Source organism: Henckelia pumila, chromosome 1, assembly GCF_033568475.1.
Source record: "Henckelia pumila isolate YLH828 chromosome 1, ASM3356847v2, whole genome shotgun sequence".
NCBI lineage: Eukaryota > Viridiplantae > Streptophyta > Magnoliopsida > Lamiales > Gesneriaceae > Henckelia > Henckelia pumila.
In genome coordinates, this window is record NC_133120.1 from 114045849 (window position 1) to 114064713 (window position 18865).

At 31.4% G+C, this 18865-nt stretch overlaps 1 protein-coding gene across 1 annotated transcript; it reads right to left on the reverse strand.

Moving 5' to 3' along the window:
- Positions 1-5848: 5848 nt before the first annotated feature.
- Positions 5849-9995, reverse strand: LOC140890184 (uncharacterized transporter C405.03c). The gene is made up of 8 exons (XM_073297943.1): positions 9284-9995; positions 7566-7961; positions 7208-7425; positions 6992-7059; positions 6791-6892; positions 6520-6637; positions 6301-6436; positions 5849-6204 (listed from the first exon to the last, which is right to left on the reverse strand). Exons 1-8 carry the CDS (start codon positions 9362-9364, stop codon positions 6142-6144), a joined length of 1182 nt encoding a protein of 393 aa, XP_073154044.1. The 5' UTR covers positions 9365-9995; the 3' UTR covers positions 5849-6141.
- Positions 9996-18865: the final 8870 nt, after the last annotated feature.

Sequence of the window (18865 nt, forward strand, 5' to 3'; positions counted from 1 at the left end):
GTAATATTTTCAAACATTCTTTCAACAGAAATAGTTGGTTTTGTTGAAATTATTCCTGTTTGAGAATTATTACTTATTTCTAAACCGACAATATAGTTTATATTGATCGGATGATTTCCTGTTAACATAAGATTATTTCTATAAAAGTAATAATCAAATGTTAAAATGTCATTTATGTTTTTATCAAAAAGAGATATATTGTATTGTGGATAAATACAAAATTTTATCTTTTTGTAACATAAATTTCCTTCAATTTTTCCAAGGATAGAATCCTCGAAATTACGTATTCTTTTGTCACGAACTGTTATTTCAATTGGTGTATCTATTCCTTCTCGGTAGTGAGCTGATATTATTATTTCAATTCCTCCGATATGAACATACTTCAGTTCAGATCGTTCTTTTTCACTGGCTTTTTCCATGATGGTATTAATATCTTGAGTTGTTAATAACTTCAGAGTATTAGACCTTGATTCGTTATTTATTTTACAAGATCGTTCTTTTGTACGAATCGAATAATAAATTAAATTTTTCCTGGGATTAATAAAATTTGAAATCTTACTTAGTATTCCTGGTTGGTCTATTAGATTTGTTTTTGAATTAGAAAACCCTGTTTTCTGTATTTCAGCAAACTTGTTTTGATTGAATATAATATTCAAATTATACTCTTGGTTTTCTTCAGATTCTTCAGATTCATCGACCAGGTTGTTTTGATTTGGAATTGTTACTTCTGTCATTTTAACAGATGTAGAACTTCTTAATTTTCTTAAGGCTATTAAAATTTTTTTTGTCGAATCTATCTGTTCTAATAAATTCTGAAAATCTTCGAAACTATCAATTGAAGATTGACAATTTTTAAGATGTTTCAAATTGTTTTCACAATTTTCTATATCAAAATTTATATTTTGAGAATATAAATTAAAGATATTCATTTTTGTATTTTCATACATTTTTCATTTAGTAAATATTGTTACTTTTAGTATTTTGTTTTTGTTGATCGGATTTCGATAACAAAGTTTGTTCTTATTCATAACATATTGTTATGTCTTCAATTTCATCGTTTTCAGAAATTTGAATTATCATTTTCCAGTTGCTTGAAAAATGTTCTTTTTTATGATTTTTGAAATAAAAGGTTTGAAGATCTTTTATTTTATTTCATAATTGATCTATTTGACGTAAATCTTTTAGTAAGATTATTTTATCAAATAAATTTTTAATCTCAATATCTAAAGTTAATCCAAGCATTAATAATTTGCTTTATTTAAGCTCTGATACCAGGTTGCGGAATTCTTCAAATTCTTATGAATTTTCTTATTCATGGATTTACAGATCTGATTCATGGATTTTCAGATCTGATTCATTTATAACAGATAAATGTTTTCATATTAGTTTGGTTCCATTCATGGATTATTAATACAAATTTTAGTTGATAAATTGATTCAAATATGGTTAAATCAGAAGTATTTAAACGATATTCACGAAATGTATCATATTCATGATCATCTTCTATTTCGAACCAGTTTTTTATTATTAATCTTTTATTTTTTATAAAGGATGATGACATGATTAATGTATTTTGACTATTTCTTTGAATTAAGGGCTGCAGGAGGTTTAGGAAGGTTACCTTGTTTGAATGAATCTTGGTTTTGAGCAGAGGCCAAATCCTTGCTTTTCCTTAACGATCACTTGATCAACTGGTACTTGCTCTATGGATCTCCAGGTTTACTATTAACCATGAATATTCAATGATTGGTTTCCAACCTTATCCTCCTTATGCCCTGCTTGTTTAGTTATTAGCCATAAGGCTTATTTTGTTTCTGATTTTATGTTTCTTAGTTTCTGATAGTTTTCATACGTCTTGTATGAACCAGATTGTAAGAAACTTTAAGAAGAGAGAGATACTCAAACTTCACTTACTTTTTTTACAGCACAAAACATCTCCTTTTATAGGCGTGGAGAAACGCATACATAATTAAAAATAAAAAAAAGAGGGGGACCACCCGACACTACATAATGGAAACAGCTCATTTTACATCTGAGTGGATGCCTTTAACATGTGGTGTGGTCCACGATTTTATTTGTTTTTACATTGTGTCACTCTCTGAATCACTGGTGCATTCGGACCATTTCTTTATTGGTTTGTCTTCTTTGACAGCTAGTTTGTCCTCTTTGACATCTGCTTCTTCTGTCTGAATGGGTTGGCAATGTCCACATTTATGAGTGGATATCATTGTTCTTCGTCTTTGACATAACATTTGTTGGGTTTCTCGGGTCATGTCAACTCTTGCTTCATAGATTGGAGCTTCGAATTGAGCTAACATGGCTTGTTCTTTCTTTTGGATTGTCTCCTTGTGTCCAGTGGTTAATAAAATTTTACTGGTTGCAAAATTTATTTTAACCTTTGAGTTTCCATCAATCTTTCCTGTCTTTGAGATCATATCAATCAATTTCTTTATTCTTATCTCAGGAAGTGTTGAGATATCCATTACTGGTTTCTCTTCATTTGATCCTTCGAATAAGAACTTGTCTTTTTATTTTCGACATTGAATATATACCATTGGTTGATAGAATTTGTTATCATCCCAATCTGGAAGGGTTGAGTGAATACTCAATGTTAATACTGGATCGTCCTTAAAGACTGCTTTCTTGAACTGGATGATACTATTTCTCAACTGATATGGAAATAGTTCTATTTCTTGATTGTTGGGACTGACTTCCAATCCACTTAATAATCCATTTGAAAAGAATCTTGCAACTTCATGCGCTGGAGCACCTTGCAGTGTTCTTGCTCTTGATATGCTCTGTGTGTCACAAGTTTGTAGCCAAAATTCTGCAGATGGTTTGGCTATTCTCAAATAGTTTAGTGTTTCAAAAAATTCAGTCTTGAGTTTTTCTGAAAAATTTGTTTTCTCAAAAATTGGCTTTTGTGGTCGCAGATTGACCATCTTTCTTTCTTTCTTTTCAAGGGCACTTTTAAACGACCTTTCTTCTTTTTTATTTTTCTCGGTGCTGGCTGTGTCCACCGGTTCTTTTTTCTTTTCTTTTTCTTTGTCAGTGTTGGTTGTGACCACTGACTGTTTCTCTTTTATCTCCATTATTTTGTCAAATGGAGTTGCCATTTTGATTGGTGTTCTTGGTGAGGATGATGATGATGAAGTTATCATCTTTTTTTCTGTCCTTTGAATTTTTCAATCAAATTCCTTTCTTTTAGTTGCAGAATTTGAATTTCTTCCTGCAATTCAATCAATTGTTTTTTTAATTGACTTAGTTGCTCCATCTTGATTATACTCTGCACAAGATAACCTATTTATATATATAATGGTTAGTAAAATAACTCTTTTCGTGAGTAATTCGGATAGTTTTATTATGCGTATCATTGCATTTATAAATTCTTTTGCAAGAATTGAATTAATCTTAAATTGATTATTTTACTCAAAGAGTAATTTATGTTTCTGAATATAAATCTTATTTCATCAATTTATATTCCCCATGCTTTCTGAGGCATGTTCGGATGACTGAAAGTCATAAAATAATTCATGTTTTTGAATATAAATCTCATTTCATCAATTTATATTCTCCATGCTTTCTGAGGCATGTTCGGATGACTCACAGTCATTTTCTGGATCACTTAGGATCTTCTTTATTATTCCGTTACTACGGATAGTATAGTTTGGATGAAGTTCTCTGGTTAATGCGTCGGGTAATGAATTATCCGTTCCTTTGACATGTTGGATCTCGAACTGATAATGGTTCAATTCCAATTGCCATCTAATTAGCCTTGCTGTATTTCTCCCTGCATTTCTTGATATTTTCTTTGTTTTGAAATATGTTAAATTCATATTATCTGTTCTTACTAAAAACGGTTTAGAAATAAGATAAATTTCATAAGTTCTAATTGTGAATATTAAAGCTAATAATTCTTTTTCATTCGAATGATAATTTAATTGTGCACCTTGAAAAGTTCCTGAAGTATAGTTGCATAATTTTTCATTATTTCTAGTAGCTGTTTTAGTAAGTTCTTCTAAATTTCTTTCTCCAGTATCTTTTAAACATGCTCCCCAGTATTCATCTGAAGCGTCTGTTTCAATTATTATTATATCTTTATTTGAAGGAAAATATAATTCAGGAAGATTACTAATTATTTTCTTTTTAATAGTGTCTATGTAATTAGTATCTTCTTTCGACCATTTCCACTTATAGTTCTGTTTAAGTTTTACCTGAAGAGGTTTTCTGATTTCTGCAAGTTTCTTAATGTAATTTTCAGAATAAGTTAATAATCCTAAAAATCTTCTTAATTGATCTTTATCCTTGATTTCACTAGGAAAATCATGAATTTTCTTAAGTATATGCGGTTGTAAACAATGTTTTCCATCTTCTATTTGTAATCCTAAATAATTTATTTTTGTTTTGAATAATTGTGCTTTCTTTTCAGAAAGTATAATTCAATATTTATGACAAATATAGAAAACTGTCATGAGATCTTTATAATGTTGATCTAGTGTTTTTGAATAAATTAATATGTCATCTATATAAACGCAACAAAAATCTATATATGATTTAAAAGATTCATCCATATATCTTTGAAAGATACCTGGTGCTTGTTTAAGTCCGAAAGGTAATACAGTCCATTGATACTGTCCTTTTGGACAACTGAATGTTGTAAGTAATTGTGTTTGTGGTTCTAGTTGAATTTTCCAGAATCCTGATTTACAATCTAAACTGGAAAAATATTTCATTTCTCCTATATAAGATAGTAAATCATTCTTATTTGGGATATAATATTCATCCATAATTGTTGCTTTATTCATCTTTCGATAATCAATTACCATTCTTTTCTTATCAGTATCTTTCTTACTGACATAAAAGGCTGGTGAAGAGTGTGGACTTTTACTAGGGATGATTATCTTAAGTTTTAATAATTTTTGAACTTTTTTTTCAAATATTTTTGCATCATCCATGTTACATCTTCTTGGTGCTTTACGGATTGTGATATTAGGGTCTTTGAGTTTTATTGAAGCAAAGAATTGTTTTCTTTTCTTAATTTTGTCCTGAGGATTTTCAGAACATATATCATGAAATTTCCTCATGATTTCTTTTTCAGGATTAATCGTTAAAATATTTTCTATTTTTAGTTCTATTGGATTTGTATTTCGTTTATGAAAATTCTTTGTAAATCCTTCATTTCCTACGCGAAATGCTGTTCGTATTTTGGGAATGTAAATCATTGATGATCCTTTGTTTAAAGTTATGTGATCTTCAAATTGTGTAAAGGGAAGATATTCTCTTAAAAAGTTATTTCCTATTATAATGTTCATTCCTGATTCTATTTGATATATAATGGGTATTACAAATTTTGTTTCTTCTATTTCTATTTTTAATTTTTCTGCTACTGTATTAAGCATGATTATTGATTCATCTCCTATTCGAACTTTTAATCCTTTATCATATTTCTTCCAATAATGATTTGGAAGTATATGCTTGCTTTCTAAACACATACTTGCTCCTGTATCAACATAAGCATGTATATGATATGGTTTATGTTCTTTGATTTTAATTTGAATTTTTATATATATACTATTTGGATTAGTTTTGTTTTTATTATCCATTCTCTTATTATTATTATTATTTTTACTAAATAAGGGTAAAATTGATATTTAGAAACAAAAGTTTCTCTTTCCAGGAAGTTGAAAGTAAGTTTTATTTATGTAGAGATTTATAAATAAGTTATAAAGTGTTTTAGGGAGTGATTGACAATTAACTCATAAATAAAACCAAAGGAAGGCGGAGGCAGTTACCAACAAACATTTCAGCAAAATTATACATCGATACAAAAACTGCAAAAAGAAATATGTGTACAAGAAAGCAAACATAAGTTTCTTCAAGGCCATGGAAGCTAATAAAACTATTTTTGACAAAAATCAAGAAATGAGGTTTCAAGAGGAAGAATCATTTCTTTTACATTTACGCAAAAAGAATCTACAAAGAATCGACACAGGAAATGGATGCAGCAATCTAATCAATCCAGTCGCAAAGTATAGTTACACAAGAATATTAAGTTGCGTTGATCTTAAAAGCCTGTGTATAAACCAATGGAGGAGATACAAGATGTTGCTCTATATCCAAGATTGAATATTTAACAGGATGCTATAGGCCAAAAAGTTTTGAAAACCAGTCAGAAAGGTTGGCAATCACGAACCCAACAAATACCTGCAAACGGGACGAAATGGAATTAGTTTTACTCCCAGAAACAGACTTTGGAAGAGTATAGACTGTATAGTCATACTCTGTCTCTCTCTCATTTACCTGAACCGATCCAAGTACATATATAGCAGAATAATGACGCCCATGAATCAACATATCAGCCACCATCGCAAGCGGAATGGTCAGAGACATGCCTAATGTGGCCACAAGTGGTGTTGTCCAGACGACACATAATGCCCTAAGAAGAACAAACAGTTTTGTAAGGGAAAAAATCCCAACTCGAATTTAGATCATGACCAGAAAGAAAATAGTGACACACACCAAAAATAGTCAGAAATAACGCTTCCAACTAGTCCATTAGCAATAACAACTTCATCCATCTTGGCAGAATGGGGAACTGTAAATTTGGGTTCTATACCCAACGCCGTCAATGGCCACACTGAAATAACAAGAAGCAAACGAATTAGAAAGTGCTGAGAAAAATGGTAAACTGATCCCTGTCTGTCCGTGTAGTGAATAAAGCTTAAAACGCGAAATATTTTAGGAAAGCTAACAATGATGTTTTTGGAGCATAAAATCTTAAACCACTTACCAAGCCACCAGAGTGTCACAAGCGTAAACAATCCAATATAACCAAACAACTTTTGCACATCAACCCTTTCCCCTTCCTCGCCAGAAAACTTCTTCAACAGTACTGCATCATTTTATATAAAGAACACACTCATTGAATGTTGGCAATGATAGTCTTAATTTGTTTAATCATAAGGTATCATTAGGCCAGACAATACCACACCTGTAAACAGGCCATACGACATAGCTGATAGAAGGCCGAAAACATCCCCAGAGATAGAATGTTTGCCACTTTACAAGAAACAAAAAGAAACATCACTTATTTATGAAATATCAAATTGCTAATGCATGCTGAGGAATAAGCATGAAATAAAAAGCTCAGACGTATAAACGTTGTGGAATTACAAGTCAATGATCACAAAGAGGTGGAAAGACCTACGAAGATGCGTTTAGTTGTGAATCATCGGCAGCCCAAGTTTTTCCCAAGGTTGTCATGGCAACACCAGTAATGCTGACGAATACAGCAACTACCTTTGCCATGTTTAAGGAATCTTGGCCCAAAAAAGCACCAACAAAGAGAGTAAAAAGTCCTGAAGTAGAAGATAAAACCGTAGTGCTGGCAACACTTGTACGAGCAAGCGCAGCATTCGAAAAATACTGCAAAAGCGGGACACGAGAATATTAAGGGAACATAAAGAGTGAGGGTGAAACAAACTCGTCACATAGGTCAAAGTGTACAGTTAAAATCAGTCTTGAGACAATCCAATTTGAAATAAGCTCATGGTTTCAGGAAATACCTCGGTGAGAAACCAAAGTGGGGCAATGTAAAATCCATAAGTAGCAATTTCCTTGGTTGTGATTTCTTTTTCATTTCTAGAATGTTTAGCATCATCTACATGTCTGGAAACCAAAGGCATTCCCTCTTCACTGGCAGAGAGATCCAGTTCACTGTCTTTTCTAGTCAGGGCTCCCTGAATTTCCAGTTCAAACATTTTCTGTCCCCCAATGTATTTTAAAGGAGAGGAAAGTGGAGAACACGAGTCCTCATTCAACCCTTGACCACTTTTGCCTGACCGTCTCTTCAGGAATCTACATATACAATCCTTAACAAATGCTATTGGGAGATATATCACCATCAAAGAAGCTCCCAGATATGTCACGGCAAATGGTTGCTTATAGTCTGTGAAAATATCCTGTTAAAAACACCATCCATTAAAGAAAACAGCCTGAGAACTAAGATTTTAATCATGAGAACAATGCCCCTAACTTCTTCAAGACTGACACTTACAGGGCTATGGAAAATATTTTATCGACGACAAGAAAGTTGCAGGAAATAATTGAACACTTTAGTACAGTCTAACATAACTTCTCAACTAGGTGCACCGCAAATAGGAAATCCATGCATTCAAAATTGTCATATACTTTTCCAATTTTAGATAGATGTCCACCAGGAACACCCATATACGACATCTTTTTCGGAAATAGTTTAATAAGATTTATAAGACAACACAGTAGGATTCTCTAGTAACTTGGGTTGATAATTTTTTAAGAGACCAAAGATGAAGTACATGCCAGCAAAATCCCATTGCATAGTGTCTCGCTTGCAAGAGACTATACACTCGAGCAAATCCTACAAAACTTTTGCCAACAAAATCAAGAGGAGCTAGGGGTTATCTGGGACAAGTGACAAATGCAGAGGAGCCAGCTCTATTCTACCCAGTATTGGCAGACTGATGAATAAGGTGGTGACAAAGACGCTGTTTTCTGAATAAAAGATGAGTGTAACACCCTGTACCGCTTACTGTTTGTGAGAATCATTTAACAAGATGACTATATATGAAATCCTCTAACGACATAGGTCAATCATTAGAAACAACTATTGCTTGTGCTAGTCCACGCCCACAGAGCATGAACCACCGCAATCTCACATAATTGTGATAATGCCGTTGGATTCCGTGTTGGAGTATCTAAACTGAGTTGTTGTATAAGAATGTACATAAAGATGGACAAGGGAAAATGTGGAATTGCATCTGCGGATTGGTTGACCATATTAGTTCTTGCTTCTTAGCCATGTAAATAATTAACTCTGAGCCATAGCCATTGCAGCAATGCTAAGGATGCAATCTTCCAATAGATGACATGAACTCCAGCAAAAGCACATTTCCCAGATAAGGAAAACAACAATTTGATCAGACAGGTTCTCAATTATTCTATCAGGAAATTCCAGAAAAAAGGATATGCGGCATCCATACAAAGATGGGAACTTCAGAAACATATTTAACTCGGAAAAGAGGAACAAAAGAAATTGTAGAACAAATAAAAGACAACAACATCAAAACCGAGCAATGAACACCACTTAGAGCACATGAAATTGGGAAACTCACAAATCAACAAAAAAAAATTAACTCAAAACCCGAACATAAAACTAGGAAGCAACAACACCTGGAACTAAGAGAGGGGATTTAAGATGTTTGTTTAACCTTGAAAAAAACAAAAGAAGGGAAAGAAATTAGACCTGAGTGACCTCTGCTGAGGTAACCCAAATAATGACAACAGCTGCAATTAATAGAAGGCCGGCCCTGTATCTCCACCCCATCACAAATCCAAGAAAAACCAAGATGCCAAGTCTTGATATCGAACACAAAAAATCAATAAAGATCCGATCTTTTCACGCCACAGATCTCGTCCCGCCACAAACTCCAGATTTTCACGATTGCGAAACCGACAGGATAAACATGCTAGGAAATGATCCAAATCAAAGATCCGACGAATATGGATACGAGGGGTTGGTGGAAAATACCAAAAGCTTCAGATTAATGGCGAATGCCCATAAGAAACGAGTAAAGATGTGTTCTTTTTGGGACAACAAGAGATAAGCCAAATGGTTGGAGTAAAATCAGAGGATCGAAGGTGAAATAGAGGGAAAATTATGCCAAATCAAGATTTGCTACTCGTGTGTTTGCCCATATATACGTATAGAAACTAGCGAGAATGTTAAATTTGGTAGAAGAATAATAACATTCATTAATTCATAGAAATTGAGAAACTCCTTTAAAAAAAGTGGATATCAGTTGACTGGCAAGAGGTCATTGTCATCACGCGAGTTTTTTTTTGCAATCAATTCAACTAATTTCCTCGCGATTCATTCAAATTGGAGGGAATTTGAGCCGAAAATGCAGCCACAAGCTGGGGCTAGGGCTAGGCTTCTAACTACAACCGGAGACACTATTATTGGAGCCAATTATTTTTGTCGGTTTGGAGATTAAAAATACATGAATACATTGAATAGAATCATTTTGGAATTCCAGTTTTTTGATTCGATGGAATATTATCGAAGCATTTCACACAATGCACGTGCTCTAATCCGCGTTGCACTTTATATACAGCCTACGGTAAGGGTGTAAATGAAATTTTGTTAACCCTAAATGATAGAACAACATAAATGTCAAGTTCGATATTTATTGCATTGGTAGCATCAACAAAATTAAAAAATATTACGAGATGAAACATTGATCAATTTTTCACAAGGAATAGAAATTTAATTTCTACCTAAACAACTGTTTTTTCTTTTTGCTTAAAAATTCTCCAACAGAATCCTCTTTTTTTTGGTCTTTCCTTCCAAATTTTAAGTTTAGGAGATAGGGCAATTACAGAACCAGTGTCAGCAGGTATATTTCATTCATTAAACGAGGGCACGGGATAAATTATTTTTGTCTATGCCAAAGTCCATGCATTTGTCGTGTAATAATGCGAGCACAATTCAAATATGTTCATACAATTGTAATCAGAAACAACACTGCATGCGCACACGGAGTTCTATCAACATCAAAAACTCGACAACCAAGGGCGGATCCAGGACTCCATGTTCGGGGGGCGAGTTTACATACAAAATGATGAAAATAATTATTATATGTTTGTATAACTTTCAATAACATGAATATTTTTTTAAAAAAAAATAAATATATATAATACATAAAATTAATATTATTTTTTTCCTAAAAGTGAAAAGCAAAATGTTTCTTAAAAGATATTATCGATTATATATCAAAATCTATCGTTATAAATATTAGAGATTGTTGTTTTTTATATTTTATAATTTTTTTCATCTATAACCAATAAAAACATTTTAAACAACGGTGATGATCTCAATTCACATAGATATTACATTCTATATATTAGAATAATAATAATAATAATAATAATAATAATAATAATAATAATAATAATAATAAAAGTAATATGTAATCATTCATTCAGTGTATTAAGCTTTTATTATATTTTTTTAATTTTGCACGCAAAAGTCGACATGACTTTGTTTTTTGTTCAAATCGATGAGTAATTTTTTCAATTAGAAAAAAAACTATCACAAGTTTCAAATAATTTAATAATTTCCAAAATCAAGATGATATAAGTAAATAAAACATATCATAGAACAAAACAAAAATATAACGAAATAGATTAAAAAAGTTACGAAAAATAATGAAAAAAATAACCAAATTTTGATGTAAAGAAAAATTGAAAATTTAGCAAAATTGATTTAAAAATAATTTGATTATGAGCTACCAAAAATCTCAAAATCTCAAACCTTAAAATCACTTCAAATCTTTGAAAAATCGAGCAAGATGTTATTGAAGCTGAGTAAAATAAGAAATTTAAGAAATTAAAAATCAATCTTATTTTATTGTTTTAAATAAAAGATGGTAATTTTTTAAATAACAAAAAATAAAAAAGTTGTAAGAGAGTTAAAAATAAAAGGTGATGACTTTTAAAATTATTAAAAAAATAGTAAGAGGATTTTAAAATAAAGGTGCTAAATCTCTCTAAAAAAAATAAAATAAAGGTGATAAAATGTGAAATACATAAATAAAAAAGAAAAGATGACCCTCCAAAGATTCGAAATTGAACCAAAAAAATATAATTTGGAAGACCCGCCACTACACCAAATGCCAACTGCAAATAGTTTGGGCGGTCAAATATTATATATAAAATAAACTAAAAAAATACAATATACTAAAAAAATTTTCAAAAAATTTCGGTCGAGGATGGGGGGCCGTGGCCCTCTTTAAGGGACGGAACTATATGGGGGGCTAGGCTGGGCTTCAGCCCAGTTTAGCCCAACCCATATAGTTAGTGTATATATATATATATATTTATTGAGTTAATCATATATATTAATTATTATTTGTAATTGATTTGATTTTTTAATTTATTGATATATATGAGTTTTATTTAAGTTATTTAGGCTTCTATATTTTGTGTTTATATGGACCATTTCATGAAACATTCAATATATTGAACATTATATGTTATTGAGTACAAAATAACATCATAAATTCAAAGTAAATCTATAATTATGTACATTATCACATTAAAAAAATTATACTTTATAAAATATAAAACAATTATTCAACTTATTTTAAAAAAAAAAAATTTGATTCATTAACACATCAAATTTTCATTTTTTTTTATAAAATATAATTTAATTATTGAAATACATTCACGGTTGAATATAGAAAATATTTATAAGGATATTGATATATTATAATTTTGTGTCATTACTAGCATGATTGATATTCAATTTTTTTTAAAATCATAAAAAAGTTGAAAGATATATGAATAATAAAATATTAACATAAATCTAATATGTATATTGACCCTATGAGTTTTATTTATATTTTTTTCATGTAAAATTAGCCCCCCCTACCGCAAAATTCTGGTTACGTCCCTGCCCCCCTTGGCCCTATATTAAATCCGCCCTTGTCGACAACGACATGTTCTTTTATTTAACTCCACAACTTCATCATGGCCAACTCTAATCACGTAATATTCAAAAGTATTCATTTGAATGACTTCCATCTTCTGTGACTCGATAAATCTTGATCGTAAGGATGTCTCGGCCCATGGAGTAAGATGTTGAGTTGAACCAACACCAGTTTTGTTAGCGACCCATTCCGAGATCGCCTACTAAACAAATCCTACGGATGCAATTGAAACTTAAACAACGATAATAAGAGAAATTACGAAAAACTTAAATCATATAACAACCCGACAGAATACAATCGGTAAATCACTGAAACCTAATCAATACAACCCAATCGAGTAGATATGAAACAAAGTCTAAAACTGAAAACCTATATTAATCTCTTGCTACAAAGCCCTGATCACTGATCAACTACTGAACTCGTTCCTGATCCACCTGCAAACCTATTCCATCGAATGTGATGTGCGAGATAAAAACAGGAACGTGAGCGCTAACGTCAATGGTGGAGCCAGGATTTGTGGTCTACTCGGGCTAAAACTTTAAGCTCTCGAATCCTTTAATATTTTGAATTGAAGTACCCGGGCTAATACCAAATTAATCCAAAAATTTTCAAAATTTATATATACAAAAATTTAAAAAAATTTCGGGCCACCCGGGCTGCATAAGTTAAGCTCCGCCCTTGGCTAACGTCCAGAACGCAAAGTACGAGTACACAAGTCAATATAATGCATACAACATGAAATAATGAATGACGTGGTACACTGAGATCAAGATCTGAAACATCATGCTCATAACACAGGCGCCACTAATATGCGCACGCCGCTCCAAAGATACAGTGGATGCCACACATACTGAAACCTGATCTTGGACTATCATCGTCTTGGGTAAAATCGCACACGCTACTCCGTCGATACAGTGAGTGTCACACGATACCGATCGTACAAAGAAATCCTGGGGCTGAGTGGCCCTAGAAACAACATGCTATATTTTGAAAGAATATACAGGCTCAACATGTCATGCTAATGCTCAAAATAAACCGTGAAATAGTAAATCATGCATATCTAGCAGATAGTAATGCAACACATAATAATGCAACATGTAACCATGCATATTCGCTAACAATATCAGTCAGTACTTATGTACCTCACTACTGGCCTAGCAGAATAACTGTCTACAATCCAAGCCTACAAGTCAAGACAACATCATAGCTCACATAAACAACACAAATCCACCTACTTTGGACTTAAACCTTGACTTGATTTTTTTGTCCAATGTCCATGTCGTGCTCCCTTGTATACAGAAGCCTGTCAGAAATAAAAATCAGCTCATCATCATCAGGTATCAACTCACATGACTTTTCAAAAAACCACGTCCAAGATGTTTCACTTTCTAAATCAACAAATGCCCAAGCAATAGGATATTAGTGGTGGTTTCCATCTTGTGCAGTGGCTATCAGTAAAACACTTTTATATTTACCAGTTAAATGGGTACCATCAACTGATATCACTTTCCGCAGATATCTAAATCTTGCAATGCATGCCATATATGTCAAGAACATATATTTCAAGATGCCATCTGGTTGACATAAAAATGTGTTTTTGTCCCTAAAATCGCTTGTTCAAGCATGTAAAGATATGCTGGAAGTAATTTAAAACTCTCGGCAGGATCTCATCTTAGTTGATTTATAGCCAGTTGCCTCCCCTTACAAGCTTTGAAGTAGCTAATTTCAACACCTGTATTTTGCATCATTGTTTGTATTGACTTCAAGGCATGCAGTTTTTGTTGCCCTCTAAAATTTTCTACCAACATGTATGCAACTATTTCCGCACTTGCTTGTCGATGCCTCCTCCTTCTATTACATAGATCACAAGTGTGTTTATTGCAATAAATTTGAATTGAGAAATATGAATAATCTTGTTTATGTGCTACACGCACCTTCCAACTGCAAGTATCATCTACACATCTCTTCGAATAAAGAATCTCGAAGGACTTTAAAACTCGCATCTCAAATGAAGCTTTCATTGCAATACTAGACAATTCTCTTTGAAAGTCTTTCTTTCTATCGAATTCTTTACCAACTGACAAGTTAGATTCGTCGGTAAAATTGTAAACATGCTCATTACCATAACCAAGCAACAAAAACGGTTGGCTATCATTGAGTACTATTTCACAATTGTCAAACTCCAACCAAGAACTTTGTTTTACTCCATCCTCACTAATATTTTCTTCAATATTGTTTTATTTTTCCCACATCCATCATCATTTACTATTAAAACACCATCAAAATATTCATTTGGATAAAGTTTAATATTAGTATGATCGCCGTGTTCATCATATTGATTATCACCACGATCATCACATAATATAGAATCAAATGAATCATCACATCAGTTCTTATCAGAGAGAATATCAAATTTAAGACCACCAAAATCAATAATATCATGTGAACCAAATCCATGAACATTACGTACCATCAGAAATAATTCGAACTTTCTTCTCTATTTTCACGCGAAGCAAAGTCCTATGATGTGTATCACCAAGTGACGGATATGTCGACATACACTCTTCATTAGTTAAATATATTGGGCCAAAAACATGATCACAAATATGTGTAAGTAACTGAATTTCAATTCAATCTCACTCTTATCCAAGTCGCACTTCTTGTATACCTCATTTTTCAGTCTCGATATAGTTGCTCTAGTTTCGCCAAAATTTAAGGCTCCATATCGGTCATTTAACCCTGATATAGTCGCACTTCACTTTTTTCACAATTTATTTGCATCACTAATCCCTTAATTTATTATGACGTCGGTTCTCCACACAATTTAAAAAAATATATATATATATACACCAAAAATTAAAAAACAAAAACAAAGGAATTTAAATTAAATAAATATAAAAAACTAAATTTAAAAACATACGTAGAATGGCTATAGCACTGAGTGGATGATTCGAAATGTTGTTTTTTTTTTCTCTTGTCTTGGATATAGAAAAATGAAAGATGACAGAATTTTAAGAGGGAGAAGGAAAAAAAAAGTCAAAACATTGAAAGAAGACAAGAAGAAATAAACCAAATAGCATAAATTATAGTTTGGACATATATTAACTTAAAACTCACTTAGAAAGTTAGTTTACAAAATAAAATAATAAGAATGTCAAAAATCTAAGTAAAAAGCAAAAGAGGGTTATTTTTCAAATTGTCACCTTAAACTTGAGGTATGTATTGCCATCTCTATGTCTAAATAGGGATGCCATCAAGCCGAGTCGAACCCGAGTAGCATACTACTCGAGCTCGAGCTTGAACTCAATCGAGTAGTTAGTTTCATGATCGAACTCGAGCTCGTCTATAGCTCGAGCTCGAAAATTATATGTATATATATATATATATATATATATATAAATACAAAATATATGAATAAATAAATAAATAAATAAAATATTATATACATTATATTTATATTATATTTTATATATATGTGTGTTATCGAGTAGCTCGCGAGCTACTCGAACACATATATTTGAAGCTCGAGCTACTCACGAACGGCTCATAAGTAGTTCGGCTCGTTTGCACCTCTATGTATGAAGTTTAATTCGCATGAAAAAAAATAAAAAGAAATAAAAATCAAAATAATTGGATTGCCTGGGTTCGACCCGATTCCTATGCTTTTTTTATGACAAATTGGATTGGTCTGGGTCGGTTGGTCTCGGAATCCAAATTCCCAAATTGAATGTTGTCCAATATCAACTGAATTGGGCCCGGTTACCATATTAGATTTAACGGGTTGTTACGGATCATAGTCCCCCAAATTCCCAAGCCCAATTTTAGTCTGCCCAAATTAGTCGGGTTGAAAAAAATTTCACCCGGTCCCATCGGCTCGATTCGATATAAAATTTCTCATTCGGATCCATTTTAGTTTTCAAATTGTACTAATTTTTTATTATTATTATTGGATTTCAACTGATATTAAAATTTAGATTTTATAATTTTTATTATACGTCATATATTACATATTTTTTCATTGCTCACTAGTCATTAAAACTGTGTATTGAATATACCCACTAAATAAACACACAATTCAGACTCAAACAATCTAGTTCCATACTTCCATACATTCAATAAAATTAATGTGGATCATCTATTTATGAAATCTGAATGAGATTTCTTTTTCTTTTTCCATTTTTTTTTCCCAAAATAGATATGCACTAATTAGTATTTATAGATATAGATTTCATCAATATGTGCTAATTAATAAAATATTCCAAACTATTTATGAAATAGGCCAACGTATTATATTTCTCAAACAAAAATAAATCTCATCTCGAATTTTTACAAAAGAAACAACTCAAATCCTTCAAACCTTAAAGAAGCCCAAGCATGACAGTTTATCTATTTTTAGCAGAGACAATTATTATACCTCAACATATAGTGCAAATATGATTATCTGCCGGATCTAACCCATTAAGCTTCAGGTATGTATTGTCATTTCTACGTGTGAAGTTTAATTTCCTGGAAATAATCAAATAAATTGTTTAATCGAAGTTTCAGACCAATGCTAGGTTGGACCCGATTCGTAACCTTTTTGGATGACTAAATTAGGTTGGTCTGGGTTGGTCTCGGAATCCAAATTTCTAAAGATTGAGCTTTTAGGTTGTATTTAGATACAAGTATTTCAAATCAATAGATTTAGATTGTATTTATGACTAACGATGAAACGATAGATCAAATTTAAATCCACATATCATCTATTTACACATTATCAGTTATATAAACTGGAATAAATTTTAAATAACATCATTATTGGATGAACTTTAAATCTATCATAATTTACGTAAAAAATACTATATAAAAATGAAAATAGTTGGTTTGAAATTACAAAATTACATCGGAAATCCATCCATTTCAAATCATTCTATACAAAGTACAACCAAATTGAATTCTGTCCAATATTAACTGAATTGGGCATATTAGATTCAACGGGGGGCGTTCGAGATCACAATCGCCCAATTACCAAACCCAATTTTAGTCTGCCCAAATAAGTCGGGTTGAAAAATATTCACCCGGTTCCCATCGGCTCGATTTTATATAAAATTGCTCTTCGGTTCCATTTTAGTTTTCAAATTGTACTGAATTTTTTTAATTCATTATTAGATTTCAGTTGATTTCAAATTTTTGATTTTATCATTTATCTGGAGATTATATACATCATATACTATATACTTTTTCATTTCTAAACACACACACACACATACGTGGTTCAGATTATAACTCAAGCAATCTACTTCCATAAATTCAATTCAATAAAATTTAATTACTGGATCATCTAATCATCTATATATACTGAAATCAGAAAGAGATTTATTTTTATTTTTATTTTCTTTTTCCCCCCTTTTTGTTTTTTCAAAAGAGATGTGCACTAATTAATATTTATATTATATAGATATAGATTTCATCAGTATGTGATAATTAATAAAAGATTCCAAACTATTTATGAAATAGGCCAACCTGTTATATATTTCAAACTAAAATAAATATTTCATCCCAAAATTTTACAAGGAAACAACTGTACAATAAATCGGGAAACAGACAGGTAACGATTTGGCTTTTACAAATTTACTAGTAATTAATAGGCGTATAATCTGAGTAATTAATTCACGAGATTTTGGAAACCTGTCAATTTATACGTCACTAGATAATAATAATTAGCATGCAATTCGCGCTTATATATGCATATTAAGAATATCACCTTTATGTAAAATAAAATTAGTTAATTAATTAATTAATTATATTGCAACAATTTCTTCATCATCGAAATATTATATCCGCAATAATTATATTAATGCAACAATTTATATAATTTATATTTTTACAATCATGTTACAATGAGTTGTTAATTTTCAGTAATGTAACTTGCTTGAATATTGGAAACTATCGTATTCATTGTGTCGTCCCGCTTTTTCTTTCTTTCTTTTTTTTTTTTTTTTTTTTTTTTGTGTGCAAAATTTATTATAATTAGATCTCGAATAGTTTGTGACTGATATACATAGGGGTGAGTTTTCGATATATCGTATCAAAAATATTGATATGAAAAAAATTCATACCGGTATCGATATCGAAATTCTGAAATTTAGATATGAAAAAAATTCATATTAATACCGTACAGATACTGAAAAAAAAAATCGATATACCAAAAAAATATTTATATATCAAAAAAATTTCGATATTATATCATACTACAAGTCATCCAAATTTGCATGTGTTATATGTATGTATGTTATCACATCGCATGGTCAAGGGCATTTTGGTAAATTGAAACAGGGTGAAATAGTTCATATCAC

Excerpts from the sequence above, each read along its gene's own strand:
- LOC140890184 (XM_073297943.1), bottom strand. The coding sequence starts at position 9,364 with ATGGGGTGGAGATACAGGGCCGGCCTTCTATTAATTGCAGCTGTTGTC. Across the intron at positions 7,426-7,565 it reads CACTTTGGTTTCTCACCGAG|TATTTTTCGAATGCTGCGCT; the intron begins GTATTTCCTGAA and ends CCGCTTTTGCAG. Across the intron at positions 6,205-6,300 it reads ATGTACTTGGATCGGTTCAG|GTATTTGTTGGGTTCGTGAT; the intron begins GTAAATGAGAGA and ends TCCCGTTTGCAG.